This window comes from Leptodactylus fuscus, chromosome 7, assembly GCF_031893055.1.
Source record: "Leptodactylus fuscus isolate aLepFus1 chromosome 7, aLepFus1.hap2, whole genome shotgun sequence".
Lineage (NCBI taxonomy): Eukaryota > Metazoa > Chordata > Amphibia > Anura > Leptodactylidae > Leptodactylus > Leptodactylus fuscus.
In genome coordinates this window covers 60,350,728-60,370,617 of record NC_134271.1, presented here as the reverse complement: position 1 = coordinate 60,370,617, position 19,890 = coordinate 60,350,728, and the positions used below count along the sequence as shown (strand labels likewise).

General features: G+C 43.1%; 1 protein-coding gene across 1 annotated transcript in view; it reads left to right on the top strand.

Moving 5' to 3' along the window:
- Window positions 1-17,178, top strand: part of AP1G1 (adaptor related protein complex 1 subunit gamma 1) — a 44,207-nt gene extending 27,029 nt beyond the window's left edge. Inside the window, exons 8-24 of the mRNA XM_075281990.1 lie at window positions 113-208; window positions 786-866; window positions 2,114-2,212; window positions 3,738-3,793; window positions 3,892-4,005; window positions 4,292-4,432; window positions 4,519-4,573; window positions 5,226-5,348; window positions 7,067-7,156; window positions 7,231-7,358; window positions 7,466-7,570; window positions 7,643-7,784; window positions 8,444-8,570; window positions 14,573-14,659; window positions 14,734-14,894; window positions 15,015-15,113; window positions 15,458-17,178. Of these exons, the coding sequence (XP_075138091.1) occupies window positions 113-208; window positions 786-866; window positions 2,114-2,212; window positions 3,738-3,793; window positions 3,892-4,005; window positions 4,292-4,432; window positions 4,519-4,573; window positions 5,226-5,348; window positions 7,067-7,156; window positions 7,231-7,358; window positions 7,466-7,570; window positions 7,643-7,784; window positions 8,444-8,570; window positions 14,573-14,659; window positions 14,734-14,894; window positions 15,015-15,113; window positions 15,458-15,559 (1,806 nt within the window). The 3' untranslated portion in view covers window positions 15,560-17,178. The remainder of the gene's footprint in view (window positions 1-112; window positions 209-785; window positions 867-2,113; window positions 2,213-3,737; window positions 3,794-3,891; window positions 4,006-4,291; window positions 4,433-4,518; window positions 4,574-5,225; window positions 5,349-7,066; window positions 7,157-7,230; window positions 7,359-7,465; window positions 7,571-7,642; window positions 7,785-8,443; window positions 8,571-14,572; window positions 14,660-14,733; window positions 14,895-15,014; window positions 15,114-15,457) is intronic.
- Window positions 17,179-19,890: the final 2,712 nt, after the last annotated feature.

Here is a 19,890-nt window from a genome sequence, read left to right as displayed (position 1 = left end):
AGAATCTACAGTATATCAGTGTAAATCTAGTGTCCAGTTTGTGCATCAGTGATAGTATTTTGTCTGGCAGGAGAGGTTTTTTGTGCTTTTAACATGTCCTATATCTCCACAGCTTGTTCCTCAGCTGGTTCGTATCCTTAAGAATCTTATAATGTCTGGGTATTCTCCGGAGCATGATGTGTCTGGTATTAGCGACCCTTTCTTACAGGTGAGCATGAATTTGCTTCTTATAATATGATATTGACCCTAGTATGTATGCTTGATGTAGGGAGAGCTCCGAGTCAATATAATCACTGTACAGTTACTGTATATTGGTGCTATGTGCTGTAAATAATAGTTAATATCTGCACGTAGAAGCAAGAAGTGGGAGTCTGTACCATATTCCATAGAAGTGTTCGGAACCTCTCATTTTGTGAGATTAAGGCGTAAACTGCAAGGGACTATGCGGTTATGGCAAAGTTTGGAAATGTTGTGACTTGCAAAGTTGCTTGCAAATTTTCTTTACCGAGAGGGAATAATTGAAGTTGCTTTGTGATCATTTTTCTATTATTACATACACCCAGTCACCTTGTGCCCATATCTTAAAGGGACAAAGACTGAGTGTAAGGAAACTTGTTTGTGTTCATGATGCAACAGCTGCTATCGGACACTGTTGTTGTGGCAGCATCTCATTGCTGTACCAAATGATTATTATTGGCATGCTCTTACAGACTTTACACTTTTCAACTCTGATTTAAAAGAAAAGCATCTGAAATTTCAGATCTTCCTTGATTATTCTCTTACAGGTCCGGATATTGCGACTTCTCAGAATTCTTGGTCGAAATGATGATGACTCAAGTGAAGCAATGAATGACATATTGGCGCAGGTGCATACTTGAAGCAGAGTTATAGGATGCTTTTTGGTGTTTCTAGACATCCGCAGCTGCCTTTACTGACTAACCCATAAGCGTGCACATTGTCCTCATCTAAATATTTGTCCTATTTCAATGGGAGGAGGGGGACTGAGAAATGTTACCCCTACATATTGTATACCTGTATGGTATTGCCTAAGTCCTGGGGAATGATTACATGGGTTACTATCAATATGTCTGACCCTTACTTTCCAAAACTTAAGATTTTAAAGAATAGTTTGACTGTCCCCTTAAACATAGGTTTGTTAGTGGATCCCAGCAGTAAGTTGTGAAATCCACTAACCAATGCCCATTTTTGTGCTCCTCCTAAGGCTTTTTACTTTCATTGTCTTGAGATGTCCACAAGGTATACAATTAGTGAATATGGCCATTAAAGAGGACCTTTCACCTCCTGCGGCACATACGGTTTTATACACCACTAGAAATCTGACAGTGCGCTGAATTCATCACTGGGCGGTAAGCAACACCCCCTCTCACTGTACAACGCTATAGATGCTGCTGTGAGGAAGGGCGTTCCTGACTGACTGTCAGAAACGCCCTTTTGACAGTGAAGAGTTACGGTACCGGCACTGATAGCTCTTCACCGGGGGCACAGAACGTGAAAACCGATTATTGCATTGCACCGCGTGTGCCCCACGAGGTGAAAGGTCCTCTTTAAATGTAGTATTGGGGTTCAGGATATCTGTCTACCCATTCCTTTTCAATGTAACCACTTCCCAATTTCATATATTTTTCATATATATTTTTTTAAAAAAAGCATGCAAATATGTAGCTTTATTCCAGGGCCCCACGTGGCGTAAACTCTGTGGGAAAAATCACAGTGTTTTATAGTCATGGAAAAGTGGATGGGATTCTACCAAATCCCATGCCCACTCTGCGGTAAAGACCACACTTCGGGCACACCGCGATTTCCAAAACCGGCGCGGTTTTGGAAATTGCAGCCTATCAGTCAGGAGTTTCCCCATACTGTAGGTATAAATGAAACAGTTCTCAGAGGAGACCTCTGCAAACTCTAAAGCGCTGCAGGAAGAACCGTGATGCGTTGCTGCCGTGGTTTTTTACGCAGTGCTTTTTTCCTGTGGAATACCATGTGGGGCCTTCGTCTTAACGTCTCTCTTTTTTGTGTCCACATTCTCAAAAAATGACCATTTTTTTCCCCCAAAACGTGAATCCATCATAATACTGCATTTCTATTTTTTCAGGTAGCAACAAATACAGAAACTAGCAAAAATGTTGGCAACGCTATTCTGTATGAAACAGTCTTAACAATCATGGACATAAAATCAGAAAGTGGCCTGCGGGTGTGTATCACGGAAATCTCTTCCCTTTACTGGCATTCTCTGCCCTTCCTCTAGGCGGTATTATCCTGTAATGATGTGACCTTTAATTTCCTTTTTGCTTCGCACTACCCTGGTCGGTCATGCAGAGCTTCTACTTGGGTAGCACCGCTGTCTCTCCAGGCTTTTCTTACGCTGTGTCTCACAGAAATGATGTGAATGTTTTCTAACAGAGCTAGAGGATTTGGAATTGGATTTCTTATTTCCTTGTTCCAGTTTAACCTAGCAGTTATGTAATATATATATTGTCTGGATCTTCCTATTATTGAAGGAGGTTTATACTCAATCAGCTATAAATTCACCAAGAAGATCATTACTTTTTAGCCTTTCCTGTATTTCTAGCTTTGGGCTGTATTTCCTGAGTAGCTTGCCAAAGGGGTGTGGCTTAGAATAAAAGGTTCTTGGCTTAACCGATGGAGACATGGCTTAAAATGTAACATATTGCACCAGAACGTAGTATAAAACTTAGGCTTGAGCGAGGCCAACCAATTGAAGGTTTAAAACTTCAGACAGGCAGGCTATACATCAGATGTATCATGCAACCCGAGCCACAGTGACAAACCTGGAGCATTTTCTGACTGCCTGTTTAACGTTACATTATTTCTATAGGTGGCATGTCAAGTTTTTGCAGTGGGGGGGAGAAAAGTCCCTTCTTTTGATTCCTTGAATCCACAAGGATTTATGATTTTGGACCACACAATAAGTATAAGCTACTTTTTGTAGAAAGACTGGCACTACTTACCACTTGTATTTTAGTGTTCAGTTTGCAACAGAATTCTTAACCCTTTCATGCAGGGTGCTTAGCTCAAGCAAGACCGACTGTCCACATTAGGAGAAAAGAAAATGTTGTGGCATGTGCCAGTTACTTAAACCATCTTTATTCAATATTATAGATGTGGCAGCACCTGGCCAAACTCTGCCACATCTGTAAGGGCTAGTTAATACATAGTTATTTGGTCCGGATTTTGACATGGGAAACCGCGTCAGAATCCGGACCAAAATGCGCCTGTCGCGGCTTTCCGCTCCAGACTAGGCCCGAATGATTGGGCCTAGTCCAGAGGGATTGTCTTGACGCGGACGCCGCGGTGGTTTCCGCATCAAGATAGGGCAGGTCGCTTTTTTTTTTTTTTTTCTCCGCGACCGTTTTTTTTTAACCTGGACTTTGATGCGGATTCCATTGCAAAATCCGGACCAAATAACTACATGTGAACTAGCCCTAATACCTGCCCTGAATAAAGAAGAGGTTTTTAGTGACTAGTGCGTGCCGCAACATTTTCTGTTTTCCTCATGTGTATAATTTTACAGCTATCTGTCATAATATTAGGTAATGGGAATACCTGTAATAGAGAAACAAATTACAATGCAGTGGATTAGAAAATTACATGGAAAGGTATTGGACTTGTTGTAGGTTATGTCTGTATACCATGTTTTGTTTGCTCTTTATTCCTTCTCTTCCCCATCTAACTCTTACCATTTTTTTGTTGTATAGGTTTTAGCAATTAATATCTTAGGACGGTTCTTATTAAATAACGATAAGAATATTCGGTGAGTTCTCTTGAAAGTATTCATTTACTGTAGGCAGGCTGGTTTCGGATAATTGAAGCCATGGATGGGTTTTATATCTTATTTTTGTTTCTTTACAGCTATGTTGCGTTGACATCTCTACTTAAAACTGTACAGACAGATCACAATGCAGTACAGAGACACCGCAGCACCATTGTTGACTGTCTGAAGGATTTGGACGTCTCCATTAAGAGGTAAGAACAACTGGATATTTTTGCTTTAATTCTCATTGTTGGATATCCTGTATTTAGCTGTCCATTCCAATAGCCTGGCATGACACCAGTGAGTGATCAGGGGTTACTTTACAACTGCTGATCTGATTTATTATGGGATTGTCACGTGATGATTAATAAGTGATCCATCGGCTGAGCTTCACTGCTGACACCAAAAATCTGACCACATCCCAAGTTGCGAGATCCATTTGCAGTTGCTTGTATGAAGATATTTCTGACCTTTTTCATATTTTTTTTTGCTTTGTAGGCGAGCCATGGAACTAAGCTTTGCATTAGTGAATGGTAACAACATTCGAGGTATGATGAAGGAACTGCTTTATTTCCTCGATTCCTGTGAGCCAGAATTTAAAGCAGACTGTGCTTCAGGCATATTCTTAGCAGCTGAAAAGTAAGTGCCCACCCAGAGCGCGCATGAAGAGTCTAATGGCACATATTTCAGGAGTTTTCACTTACTTAAATGTATCTTTCTTGTAGATATGCTCCTTCAAAGCGGTGGCACATAGACACTATTATGAGAGTCCTTACTACTGTAAGTATTAGAACCTTACGTTAAAGTTCAGTTTACTTATAGGTTTTTGTTTTGCATATTTAAAGTGTGCACCTAGAAAACTTGTGCTGTAATTGTTAAACATATCCCATACTCCCAAGGTATGCTAAGAGCGAACTTTTGGCATACCCTAGGCCAGTATTTAATTGTAATCTGGTATGCTTTCTTATACAGACATAGTAGAAAAAAATAGCTGTATCAGAGGCTCCTGTCAGCAATATATGCTGGGGAACACTCCTGACAAATATCTCTATCACCACCAAAAGCTGAGACGCTAACAGAGCTCTATGTCGCCTTAAATATATCTTTTGTTAGGCTGCATGCACACAAACGTGTGCATGTGCAAGTCTGTGAGAACTGCTGTTCATGATGTCCACTAATCCATACAAGTCCTAATGAGCTTGTTCTGTTCTTGGTCCCCTGTGATGGTACACAGGGTGTCTGTATAAGAAAATAATGGGTCTGTGTCCTAGCCGTTAAAAACATGGTCATGTGCATGGGGGCTAAGTGTAAACATTTGATTGGTTATTGCTGTTTTTGTTTTGTTTTTTAAATATTTTTGCAATCTAATGGGATAAAAATAGAAGTTCTATTGAGGAGGCAGTTCACTAATCTTATTCCTCGTCATTTGTAGGCTGGAAGCTACGTACGGGATGATGCAGTTCCTAATTTAATTCAGCTGATCACTAATAGCAATGAGATGCATGAATACACTGTACAGAAACTCTATAAAGCTATTCTGGATGACATCTCCCAGGTAAACCCTCAGCATTTCACATACTATATCAAATAACTCTTTTCAGCTTTGTTAAAGTTTATAGTTTAGTAGTCTCCAGCATTCTGATCAATAAGGTTGCTAGTATTATGAGTGGCATACACATAAAATATTTGTTACCCGGATTAGGTTGCTCAGCCCTTAGTTAATTCTCTTAACGTCCCCATACACATGGATGCTGGACTTCCCTTAGCGTGCATGTATATGTCAATGGGAAGACTCTGCACCTGCTAGTCCGATTAGGCATGTTGAAATTCATCTTGTTTCTTTACCTCAGTATATGGCGTTGAGGAAGAGTTTGTACAATTCCATTCACATCAGACCTCTAACCATTCCCAAAATGAGTTCTGCTTGTGTAACATATAAAATCTATGTTTATTGCTGTAAATTTTGCTTCCTGTTTTATTTTGTTTTTTTGTGAAAGCCAGGAATGGATTTAGCACTAGTCTTTTAATAAAAAAAAACAAAAAAAAAAAAACATCTCATAATCTGACACCTCCGCTTAAGCCTTGAGGTGTTTTTCCACCTTAGGAATTTAGGATAGGGAATAAGTTGAATATTGGTGGGTCAAATGATGGGGACCCCACAGAATTCAAGAACAGATTACCGTATAGACTCGAGTATAAGCCGACGCCCCTAATTTTACCACAAAAAACTGGGAAAACTTATTGACTCGACTATAAGCCAAGGGGGTGAAATGCAGCAGCTATTGGAAAATTGAAAAAATTAAAATGATCGTAGTTTTTGGGTGCTGGGAAACGGGAGGGGGTGTTTTGGTTGTCTGTCTGCCCCTTCCCTGAGCTTGAGGACTCCCCCACCACCACTTGGAACTCAGCCTGGCTGAATATAGGGTATCTGCAGTGCTCCTATTAACCCCTTCCCGACGGAACAGGAGCACTGCAGATACCCTATATTCAGTAGACTGGGCACTTTCAGACACAGGGAAACCTAATGTGTTTGTGTTTCACAGTCATTTTCTACTTATATGTATTCTAGGGAAAAGAGGGATTTAGAACTTTTATTTATTTTATTATATTTTTTTAAAGCTTTTTTTTTTCCTCCCCCCCACCCCCACACTATGTTATGGGAGATTCTATACATCACTATTGCAGCTGGTCATAGACCTCCCCCCAAAAAAAATAAATAAAGAAGGGCCTGGCAGAGATTACCAATCTTTGTACTTTGTCCATCTCTGTTGATACCATTGAAAAATTTGAATATGCCTCTTCTCTGAATTAGTGGGGACTTCCCAACTGTTGGATCCCTACTGATGTCCGACTTATTCTCTAAGAAGAAAAAACCATGTAATGATTGTTGTAGAGGGTTGTAGAGGTGCAAAAATATTTTAATATTTGGGCTACAGATGTTTTTAGTCTAACAAGACATTTTATTTGGTGATGGTAAGCCCTCGCGGGTAGGGCCCTCTATACCACTGTGCCAGTTGGTCATTGTCAGTATTATATTTGTATATTTTGTGTGCTGTATGTAAACCCCCAAAATGTAAAGCACCATGGAGTTAATGGTGTTCTATAAATAAGCAATAATAATATTAATAATAATAATATAGGGATATTTTCTTTAAACTTCTCCTGAGCACATGTAGTTCTCGGTTCAACCACTAAGTGGTGCTGCTTTCACATGTATTTTATGTTGGATTTCCTTTCCTTCCTCCTTCTACGTTTCATCTTCTGTCCCCACAGCAACCTCTAGTCCAGGTGGCATCCTGGTGTATAGGAGAGTATGGAGACCTGCTGGTATCGGGCCAATGTGAAGAGGAGGAACCTATTCAGGTACAGAGTATTTGACAATCCAGACAATGTGTAGGTAACTGAGGCAATATGTTAATGAGCTTTTCTCTAAACAGGTAACAGAAGATGAGGTTTTGGACATTTTAGAGAGTATTTTGATATCTAACATGTCAACCTCAGTTACTCGAGGCTTTGCTCTGACCGCCATTATGAAAAACTCAACTAGGTTCAATAACACTGTCAAGTAAGTACCAGTCTTGATAAACAATAGCTAGTCAGATAGGATACCTGCTTGAACTGACCTGCACATGCTCTTAAAACAATCTTTTACAAAGTCCTCTTTCTCTTCAGCCGTATAAAGAAAGTGGTTTCTATCTATGGAAGCAGCATTGATGTTGAGCTTCAGCAAAGAGCTGTGGAATATAATGCTTTATTCAAGAAATATGACCACATGAGGTGAGAAGACTGATGCCATATGTAATTTGGGTTTATAACCGCTGTCCAGTTCTGATGCCTGCTGCTTTCTAGGTCTGCACTTCTGGAGAGGATGCCTATAATGGAGAAAACTATGACGAATGGACCAACAGACGTAGCTCAAACGAATGGGGAAGCAGAACCTGGAATCATAGATACCAAACCAGTTCCTTCTACTCAACCGCCAACCAGCCAGGTAAATTCTGCATTTAATAACTGGACTGTTTTCTGATCAGTAGTTTTTTTTGTTTGTTTGTTTTCAAAATTTTATTGAAAATTTTACATCGAAAACAAGTTGATCAGTATTTCACGTAGAGGCAATCTGCAGTTTATGTCACTTGATAGCAGCAGCAGCTATTACCTACATGATAGCAGAGTTGCAGCCATTACCATTCGGTGCTTCTCGGCCAGTCAGGTAGAGAGGTGCAGTAGTTAGCATATGGTGCACTCTTATGGATGACCGTAGCACTTGCTGATTCATTTTATAAAGGATCTTCCTGTGACGGGTTCCTGTTTAATGACATCTATCTCTGTGTGTGCTCTATAGGACAATGTCTTCACATATAGCAGCAGGAAAAGATTGTTTGTCCACAAATTTGGTAAAGCTACCTGAATTTGTATATTTTGACATGGGCCGTGACTGTTTCTTTTCAAGTGGATGGAATTCTCCCTGTAGTGTAGTGAATTTGCTGCTTCAGCTTAAAGATCTGTTGCATACATTAGTAATTGGTGAGGCCCCGCACATTATTAGAGAGTCGAACAGCTGCTAATAAAATTCCAGCTGCTGCTGAGTCATCCAGACTCATGAAGATTTTTGTTTTCAGGAATACATCTGTTTGTCCTTTTTCTTTACAGGCCAATGATTTATTAGATCTACTGGGAGGAAATGACATTCAGTTGGTTATACCTACTGCACCACCTCCGAAACAATCATCTGTGGGAGGAGAACTTCTAGATTTACTGGGCGATCTAAATCTTGGAGGTCAGTGTTTTAACGGGGAGGACTGTCATGAAGGGGCTTTCTGATTCGGAGACTGCTGTTTAATGTAGTTTAGGATTAGAGATGAGCGAACAGTGTTCTATCGAACACATGTTCGATCGGATATCAGGGTGTTCGCCATGTTCGAATCGAATCGAACACCACGTGGTAAAGTGCGCCAAAATTCGATTCCCCTCCCACCTTCCCTGGCGCCTTTTTTGCACCAATAACAGCGCAGGGGAGGTGGGACAGGAACTACGACACTGGGGGCATTGAAAAAAATTGGAAAAAGTCATTGGCTGCCGAAATCAGGTGACCTCCATTTTAGACGAATAGTGGATTTCAAATCCGGGTCATATGAGAATGTGAACTTTGTGACTATGAGACAGGGATAGCTGTACAGGCAGGGATAGCTAGGGATAACCTTTATTTAGGGGGGAATGTTATTAAAAATAACTTTTTGGGGCTCTATCGGGTGTGTAATTGTGATTTTTGTGAGATAAACTTTTTCCCATAGGGATGCATTGGCCAGCGCTGATTGGCCGAATTCCGTACTCTGGCCAATCAGTGCTGGCCAATGCATTCTATTAGCTTGATGAAGCAGAGTGTGCACAAGGGTTCAAGCGCACCCTCGGCTCTGATGTAGCAGAGCCGAGGCTGCACAAGGGTTCAAGCGCACCCTCGGCTCTGATGTAGGAGAGCCGAGGGTGCACTTGAACCCTTGTGCACCCTCAGCTCTGCTACATCAGAGCCGAGGGTGCGCTTGAACCCTTGTGCACACTCTGCTTCATCAAGCTAATAGAATGCATTGGCCAGCGCTGATTGGCCAATGTATTCTATTAGCCTGATGAAGTAGAGCTGAATGTGTGTGCTAAGCACACACATTCAGCTCTACTTCATCGGGCTAATAGAATGCATTGGCCAGCGCTGATTGGCCAGAGTACGGAACTCGACCAATCAGCGCTGGCTCTGCTGGAGGAGGCGGAGTCTAAGATCGCTCCACACCAGTCTCCATTCAGGTCCGACCTTAGACTCCGCCTCCTCCGGCAGAGCCAGCGCTGATTGGCCGAAGGCTGGCCAATGCATTCCTATGCGAATGCAGAGACTTAGCAGTGCTGAGTCAGTTTTGCTCAACTACACATCTGATGCACACTCGGCACTGCTACATCAGATGTAGCAATCTGATGTAGCAGAGCCGAGGGTGCACTAGAACCCCTGTGCAAACTCAGTTCACGCTAATAGAATGCATTGGCCAGCGCTGATTGGCCAATGCATTCTATTAGCCCGATGAAGTAGAGCTGAATGTGTGTGCTAAGCACACACATTCAGCACTGCTTCATCACGCCAATACAATGCATTAGCCAGTGCTGATTGGCCAGAGTACGGAATTCGGCCAATCAGCGCTGGCTCTGCTGGAGGAGGCGGAGTCTAAGGTCGGACCTGAATGGAGACTGGTGTGGAGCGATCTTAGACTCCGCCTCCTCCAGCAGAGCCAGCGCTGATTGGTCGAGTTCCGTACTCTGGCCAATCAGCGCTGGCCAATGCATTCTATTAGCCCGATGAAGTAGAGCTGAATGTGTGTGCTTAGCACACACATTCAGCTCTACTTCATCAGGCTAATAGAATACATTGGCCAATCAGCGCTGGCCAATGCATTCTATTAGCTTGATGAAGCAGAGTGTGCACAAGGGTTCAAGCGCACCCTCGGCTCTGATGTAGCAGAGCCGAGGCTGCACAAGGGTTCAAGTGCACCCTCGGCTCTCCTACATCAGAGCCGAGGGTGCGCTTGAACCCTTGTGCAGCCTCGGCTCTGCTACATCAGAGCCGAGGGTGCGCTTGAACCCTTGTGCACACTCTGCTTCATCAAGCTAATAGAATGCATTGGCCAGCACTGATTGGCCAGAGTACGGAATTCGGCCAATCAGCGCTGGCCAATGCATTCTATTAGCCCGATGAAGTAGAGCTGAATGTGTGTGCTAAGCACACACATTCAGCACTGCTTCATCACGCCAATACAATGCATTAGCCAGTGCTGATTGGCCAGAGTACGGAATTCGGCCAATCAGCGCTGGCTCTGCTGGAGGAGGCGGAGTCTAAGATCGCTCCACACCAGTCTCCATTCAGGTCCGACCTTAGACTCCGCCTCCTCCAGCAGAGCCAGCGCTGTTTGGCCGAATTCCGTACTCTGGCCAATCAGCACTGGCTAATGCATTGTATTGGCTTGATGAAGCAGTGCTGAATGTGTGTGCTTAGCACACACATTCAGCTCTACTTCATCGGGCTAATAGAATGCATTGGCCAGCGCTGATTGGCCGAATTCCGTACTCTGGCCAATCAGCACTGGCTAATGCATTGTATTGGCTTGATGAAGCAGTGCTGAATGTGTGTGCTTAGCACACACATTCAGCTCTACTTCATCGGGCTAATAGAATGCATTGGCCAATCAGCGCTGGCCAATGCATTCTATTAGCGTGAACTGAGTTTGCACAGGGGTTCTAGTGCACCCTCGGCTCTGCTACATCAGATTGCTACATCTGATGTAGCAGTGCCGAGTGTGCATCAGATGTGTAGTTGAGCAAAACTGACTCAGCACTGCTAAGTCTGCATTCGCATAGGAATGCATTGGCCAGCCTTCGGCCAATCAGCGCTGGCTCTGCCGGAGGAGGCGGAGTCTAAGGTCGGACCTGAATGGAGACTGGTGTGGAGCGATCTTAGACTCCGCCTCCTCCAGCAGAGCCAGCGCTGATTGGCCGAATTCCGTACTCTGGCCAATCAGCGCTGGCCAATGCATTCTATTAGCCCGATGAAGTAGAGCTGAATGTGTGTGCTTAGCACACACATTCAGCTCTACTTCATCAGGCTAATAGAATACATTGGCCAATCAGCGCTGGCCAATGCATTCTATTAGCTTGATGAAGCAGAGTGTGCACAAGGGTTCAAGCGCACCCTCGGCTCTGATGTAGCAGAGCCGAGGCTGCACAAGGGTTCAAGTGCACCCTCGGCTCTCCTACATCAGAGCCGAGGGTGCGCTTGAACCCTTGTGCAGCCTCGGCTCTGCTACATCAGAGCCGAGGGTGCGCTTGAACCCTTGTGCACACTCTGCTTCATCAAGCTAATAGAATGCATTGGCCAGCACTGATTGGCCAGAGTACGGAATTCGGCCAATCAGCGCTGGCCAATGCATTCTATTAGCCCGATGAAGTAGAGCTGAATGTGTGTGCTAAGCACACACATTCAGCACTGCTTCATCACGCCAATACAATGCATTAGCCAGTGCTGATTGGCCAGAGTACGGAATTCGGCCAATCAGCGCTGGCTCTGCTGGAGGAGGCGGAGTCTAAGATCGCTCCACACCAGTCTCCATTCAGGTCCGACCTTAGACTCCGCCTCCTCCAGCAGAGCCAGCGCTGTTTGGCCGAATTCCGTACTCTGGCCAATCAGCACTGGCTAATGCATTGTATTGGCTTGATGAAGCAGTGCTGAATGTGTGTGCTTAGCACACACATTCAGCTCTACTTCATCGGGCTAATAGAATGCATTGGCCAATCAGCGCTGGCCAATGCATTCTATTAGCGTGAACTGAGTTTGCACAGGGGTTCTAGTGCACCCTCGGCTCTGCTACATCAGATTGCTACATCTGATGTAGCAGTGCCGAGTGTGCATCAGATGTGTAGTTGAGCAAAACTGACTCAGCACTGCTAAGTCTGCATTCGCATAGGAATGCATTGGCCAGCCTTCGGCCAATCAGCGCTGGCTCTGCCGGAGGAGGCGGAGTCTAAGGTCGGACCTGAATGGAGACTGGTGTGGAGCTATCTTAGACTCCGCCTCCTCCAGCAGAGCCAGCGCTGATTGGTCGAGTTCCGTACTCTGGCCAATCAGCACTGGCCAATGCATTTCTATGGGGAAAAGTTAGCTTGCGAAAATCGCAAACTGACAGGGATTTCCATGAAATAAAGTGACTTTTATGCCCCCAGACATGCTTCCCCTGCTGTCCCAGTGTCATTCCAGGGTGTTGGTATCATTTCCTGGGGTGTCATAGTGGACTTGGTGACCCTCCAGACACGAATTTGGGTTTCCCCCTTAACGAGTTTATGTTCCCCATAGACTATAATGGGGTTCGAAACCCATTCGAACACTCGAACAGTGAGCGGCTGTTCGAATCGAATTTCGAACCTCGAACATTTTAGTGTTCGCTCATCTCTATTTAGGATGTTTCCTTCAGTCTAAAAGAAAATAGTCTGTAAAGTAGAAGCTGTTTGAATTCTGTGTTTCTTGCCAAGGTGTATCTTGCTATTTTCTAGACATGTTCTTAATAAGTCTTAATATTGAGAACAGGTTAGGGAAACATTGCATGACCATATACTGGCTAACAGACAGGACTCAAGAGTAGGCGACTCCTCTTAGGGCTAGTTCACACAGAGTTTTATGCAGGCAGATTTTGACCTGCAATCTGCCTCAAAATCCGCCTGCAAATATGGCTCTCATTGACTTCAAATGGGAGCCGCTCACTTTTTTTTTACGGCTAGCTAGTAGCGGAAAAAAGAAGCGAGATGACCTATCTTGCCGTGGATTCTTCTGGCTGATTCAGCTGCGGCTCGAGACACGCCCCATTCATTCTGGCCTAATCAGGAGAGGGAGGCTGCATCGGCATCCCGCCATAGCTAGCCACACGGAATGATCACACAGCGTAAAAGGTTTCCACAACCTTTTCCTCCATGTGAACATAGCCTTAATGTGACATCAGTTTACTCCTGCAGAGCACATGGCAGAGTTTGTGGTTGAGACAACTTTGTTTTACCCTGTAACACTTTTGCCAGAGCTCTGCCCAGACTTTCAAAATCTTACCACTTGAGGAACTGTTGCTAGAGCTGTTATTCTACAGGTTGTAGCTCCTGTTATCTTCGCTTTAATACCATACCAGAATCACTGCTTTAATCATGTTTTAACCAGAGCTTAAACTGGTTGAAATGTGAACCGCACATGCTTACATGTGTGCAGAAGACAGCACATAGGGAGGACAATGATTTTTAATTGTCCTATTTCTATAGCTCCATTCTCTCACCGGTCTCCTGTCTTGGGGTTAACCTTTGATGCTGTACTGTCTTTCAAGCCACACGGCCAAATTTCTTTGCTGGCATTTTTTTTGTATAGATATAATTGAAGCAGAAAGTCCACAGAGGAAAACTCTGCAGACTTCTTGTGAAAAGCATTGCGGGAAAACAAGCAATGTGTTTCTACCACCCTTTTTGGCTGCGACTCACTACGTGGGACCTTTAGCCTAAAGGAGGTTTCTAGCGCCAAAATGATTTTTCATACTGATCTACCCACATTGTGATCTGTGGGCGCCCAACACCCAAACCCTGCTTAGATGAAAACTGAAATTCGCTACCTCAACTTGTAAGTCTACCCCTTACAATCGAAACATTCAAGTGCTACCTCTTTAAAACAGCATGCAACATACAGGAAACCTGCTGCCCACTACGTATGTCATATGGATCATGCATGAATGCTTCTGGTCTGTGGTAAAATGGCATGGACAGCACATGGACGATATTTGTGTGCCTCAACAGATTCATTTACTTCCTTCAATGAGCCCAGGCAGCAAAATATACAGCTATGAGACCTGTCTTGAGTTTTCCCCATACACAGGTTGTGATAATACAGGGGCCATGTATATGGGGCCATAGAAAGAAAGTTAGCCAGTGTGCTAACTGTGAAAAGCATGGCTAGCACAATGATGAAGCATATCTTTGTGTTCATGGAGCTTTACCCTCACCTATTATCTCCACACACCTTCCTTTGTAGATTGTAAGTCCTTGTGGATAGGGCCATCTTTCCTACTTGTATCAGATCTGTCATCTAGTCGTTATTGTATTTATTGTGCTTGTTGTTGTACTTTACTATGTATATACAATCCTATACAACCCTGTTACTAATATTCAGTAATCTAAATTTTACTGTTAGTTACCAGTAATTTTATTGTAATGTCTTTATTCATCCATTAGCTCCTCCAGCACCGGTCCCTCAGATGCCTGCACCCCAGCTCTTGCTAGATGGACTGTCAGTACAACCTCTCTTCAATGAAATATCAGGTCAGTATAAAATCCCTTCTCTCAGTATTGAATTAGCAAAGGACCTGTCAGAACTGTTCCTCTTGTCCCTGTAGGTATTCCACCCATCACTGCTTACAACAAGAATGGCCTGAAAATAGACTTTACCTTTGAGCGATCCAGTACAAACGCCAGTGTGACTGTGATTACAACTCAAGCATACAACAGCACAGACAGCGAGATGACAGACTATGTGTTTCAGGCGGCAGTACCAAAGGTATCTCATACTGAGGTTGCAGCAGTTTCACAGTATTTCCATTGTCTTACGGATTTGCTGTTTTTAAGTTCTAAGGCATTAGGCCAAGAACAATCACTTATCAGTGTATTTTTATTTCAGACGTTCCAGCTTCAGCTCCTGTCTCCGAGCAGTAATGTCCTTCCACCTTTCAATGCTGGTAGTGTCACGCAGGTCATTAAGGTTCTGAACCCCCAAAAGGTAAATATCAATGTACAAGTAGTGCTCTTCCTTTAAAGGAGTAATATAGGTTTAGAAAAAAAAGGCTTATTCTTTGTAAAGTTTTAAATTCTATATACTTTGGTATTAGTGACTTTGTTGTCCCGCAATAAGAACCATCATTGTTTGCTGCCAGTGGATGTAAATTTGTCCTGGTCATGTGGTAGACACACAGCTGCATGACTTGTTACATGCCACAGCTCCGAAATGCATGCATCTGTGTCCATCACCTGAAAACTTACCTGAAAAAAATGGAATAACATTATACAAATAAAAATACGTTATCTGTCTGCATTATGATATTATTTTTTGTTTATCTCCTGCAGCAACAGCTGCGCATGCGGATCAAGCTGACATATAATCATAAGGGCTCGGCTATGCAGGACCTTGCTGAAGTGAGCAACTTCCCTCCTCAGTCCTGGCAATAAGATGGCGCTGTGTCTACTCTCACTCCCCCCACCCAAGATGAAGGAACTCTGGGCTGGAGCCTCTGCCCTTGGATTGCCAACGATTGCACTTTGGGCCTTGGGGTAGCTGAAAAGGTTGAGGAACATTCTGTAAATGAGTGAAGCAATGAGCGCAAGGCAAGGACACTGCTGCCTCTCTTCTCCTCAACACAAGAGGGAGCAGCCTAGCCTCCTTCAATCCTCACCCTCCCCGCCGGGAATTAGAGTTGATTTTCCCAGGCTGGATCTCATGGGATTACTTTTTGTGTTCTTCTCTTTCCCCTTTACTCCTTTGTACATTCCTGCAGACATGTTTCCACCCACACGCCCACCAACTGCCCTCCAGGCTCCTTTCTTATTCTTTCTCTCTCTCTCTCTGGACTGGAGAGAAGCTCTTGTGTTTAGAATACTATTAAATTGTAAAACCCTGGTCCTAGGGATAAATCGCTGCTCCCTTCATTTGCTTGCACCTTCTTCTGGATTGTAATGGCCCCCAAAAATACTAGTTTTGCAACCTCAGTCTAAAATGAGCCCCAGAATCTGCCACTTGGCACCTGATAGTAACCTATGTGTAAATTACTACTGCTATTCTCTAGCGATGAGCTGTGCCCAGGTACCAGCACTTCGCACAAGTCGTATTAGTTATAAGGCAGGGAAAAGGTGAAAGCTACAGAGACAGTCTGCTCTAGAAGAGCTAGTCCTGGATCTCTTGTTCTACTGGATGGTATGTAGAGTTGACATTTATGGTACTGAAACCATGACTTTCAGTAGGTAGGCCACACAGATGTAAAGGAGCTGACTACAGCATCTGATTTTTTTTTTTTTTTTTTGTTAGTTGCAGCTGCTAATTTCTTAATGATTTGTAGGTTTGCTGTGCCTGCTGAGGAGATGGTAAAGCAGCGGCACCTCCCAAATGAAATTATTCTGTAAATAATGAGGGAAGTGATGCTAGCTCTGCCATTCTCAGGGGAAGCCACAATAGGGAACAATCTGCCTTCCCTTCCCTGCTGTTAGGCCGCAATGACGTTAAAGGCTACAGGCCTATAGATGGACGTTTTAACGGTTTCATATGAAATGAGCTTGGGTCATCCATTAAGAACAAAAGCCGCAGCGTCACACTGCAAAAAAGGAGACAAGCCGCTACACCAAGCTCCCTCTTCACCCCTCAGTACTGGTGTGGCCTCTTGCTTAGCAGACAGTCTCCTAATACTTGGGCAGACATTTTATTTGCCACATGTTGGTACTCTGTTTTTATTTTTCTTTTGTCTCTTTGCGGCCATCTGGCCCCCCTTTTCTTGTAAAGTCATCTAAATTTTTATTTCCTGTTCTAGTAATTTACAACTTTCTTAAGACCCTCCCCCGGTGGCCTCATTGAAAGGAACATTCAAATTCCGTCTGTGAGTGGGGTGGATAATGAACTGCTATATCCGCAGACTTATTTTTGAGATGTAAAAGCAAACTTGTAAAAAAAAATTATAAAAAAAAATAAGTCATTGGGGAGCATTAAGGGTGTAAACATTTTCATGGGTTACTAGACTGCTGTGTATTATCGTCTTTTGGTTGAAACAAATTATGAAAAGTGACTAATAAAGAGTAAAAAAAAAAAAAATCTGACTGAATATGGTTTTGTGCTAAATTTGGGGTTTCCATGACTCAATATGCTGATTCAGCCATTGTATTACTAGATCCTTAAATTATGCGATTTTAGATACCATACCATTCTTGGGTTGTAACATTTTGTTTATGTTAATTTTTTGACATACCTTTAGGGCTATAATTGCTTATTTTTTCTCATACACAGCACCAAATCCCTGGGCAGAGATGAATTACAAAACTGACTTCTTACAGCCAACACTGCATATTGTTTTATTAGATATTTATCCCCTTAAAGAGGACCTTTCATGGTTTGGGGCACAGGCAGTTCTATATACTGGTGGAAAGCAGCCAGTGCGCTGAATTTCGGCTTTCCCGATCTGTGCCCCAGGTAAAGAGCTTTCAGTCCCGGTACCGTAGCTCTTTACAGTCAGAAGGGCGTTCCTGACAGTCTGTCAAGAACATCCTTCTCCACAGCGGCGCCTATCGCACTGTACAGTGTGAGCAGGGAGGAACTCCCCCTCCCTCTGCTCACAGTGCTTGTCCATAGACAAGTATTATCAGGAGGGGGTGTTCCTCCCCGCTCACATTGTACAGCGCTATAGGTGCTGCTGTGGAGAAGGACGTACCTGACTGACTGTCGGGAACACTCTTCTGACTGTAAAGAGCTACAGTTCCGGGACCGATAGCACTTTACCCGGGGCACAGATCGGGAAAGCCAACAGTGAGCTGAATTCAGTGCACGGTCACCTTTCCATCAGTATATAACATTGCATGTGCCCCAAATCATGAAAGATCCTCTTTTTAAAGGGGTATTCCCATGAAGATAACAATTTTTAAATTTGCAGATAATTAAAAGTTAAACATTTTTGCAAATATAAGTAATTAAACATTTTGCAGAGTTTTAAAGATTTTCTCTAAATATCTTGTGGTCACAGTCTTGTTGTCTTTATCGGTTGCCAGTGGATACGACCATGAATGCAGGGACTTTCTAAGGTCAGAAAATCCGCCATGATTTCTTTATTGTGGCCGGGATATCTTCTGATACATGTAGTGTTCCTGCCAATATCCCAGCTACAGTAAGGAAATCATGGCTGAGTTTCCTGACAAGTCCCTGACATTTGTGGTCATATCCATTGGCAACCAGTTAAGGCAACCGACTGTCACCACTAAGAAAATTAGAGAAAATCTTTAAAACTCTGCAGAATTTTTAATTACTTATATTTGCAAAAATCTTTAACTTTTAAGATCGAGGTCTGGAGTGGTGTCCTTCCGATTTTTGATTACATTATCAACAAATGTAGATATGATTATGTACATGGGAATACCCTTTAATGGATGTCCATTATTTTTGTTTTATTACCTTTTTTATTTTAATGTTGATATATGCACTTGAGTGTTTTTTGTGCAATGAGTTCTTTACTTTTTTTTTTCTGGACCATTTTGGGCCATATTAGCCTTATTAATTAAATTTCATTAACGCTTTCCTAACAAGATGGCAAAAAGTAATTATTGCAAGTTTTATTTTACATTCTGAATTGTGTATGGTGCACTGGGCATCATAGAAAAGATCATGTTACTTTTATTCTCCTATTCTCTTGGTCCCCACGGTTATGACGGCTCCATATTTTATATAGGTTTTTATGTTTGTTGTACTACTTTAGACTTGTTAGTTGAGGTGTGGAAAAAGTGGTTTTGGCATGGTTTTCAATGCAGTTGGGAAGTTTCATACGTGAAAATAAATAGTTGTAGTGTATTACATGCTATACAAAGTATGTGGAAAGCAGGGTAACTGTTTCTGTGAACTATATTTGTACCTGGCATTTGACTACAAAGAAGAGGAGACCAGCCCTTGACTTCTTCCTAAGGTATTTTTTTTCTTATTTATGGGGAAATGTTTAAGGTGAAGGGCTCAACTGATATGTTGTGTAAGGGAGTATGCATGTGGTGTGGTCTTGTCACGTTTTGCAGTAAAGCAGTTTACACCCTATTTAAAAAGAATTGAGTCAATTTCATTATTTGTAGAAACCTTGAAGTAACTACGGTACATATTCCTTCAGGAGAATGGGGGAAATTAATGGGTGCTGGATTATCAAATGTTTGGCTTATTGGACTGTCATGTAGGGATTTATCAAGCCTCTTGTACCGGTTTTCTTCAATTCTGACATCTTTTTTTCAATTTTTGAAGATTCACCATGAGTTTGCCCCTATTTTTGAAGACTTTTACACAAGGCATGTCACGTCGCTTTTTTTGTCTGGGAAAGCGGTTTGTGGTTTATTTGGAGTGACATTCTATACTACATTTCTGACTTGCCCTTTCTTAAAGAGGACCTTTCACCATTTTGCACACAGGCAGTTCTATATACTGCCGGAAAGCTGATAGTGCGCTGAGTTCAGCGCACTGTCGGCTTTCCCGATCTGGGCCTGGTGTGAAGAGCTTACGGTCCGGTACCGTAGCTCTTCTATGGTCAGAAGGGCGTTTCTGACAGTTAGCCAGAGACGTCCTTCTTCACAGCACAGCCAATCGCGCCGGGAGGAACGCCCCCTCCATCTACTCGCAGGAACCCTGCATGCAGGGTTTTTCTGTCCGCTTGAGAAGTCGGACATCTTCTCTTGCGGACAGGGAAGGACGGGCACGGAGTGCAAAAGAACGCACCCGATGCCCATTCAAGTGAATGACAGGTGTCACGGACACATCTAGTGTCCGCTCCTAGTGTCCG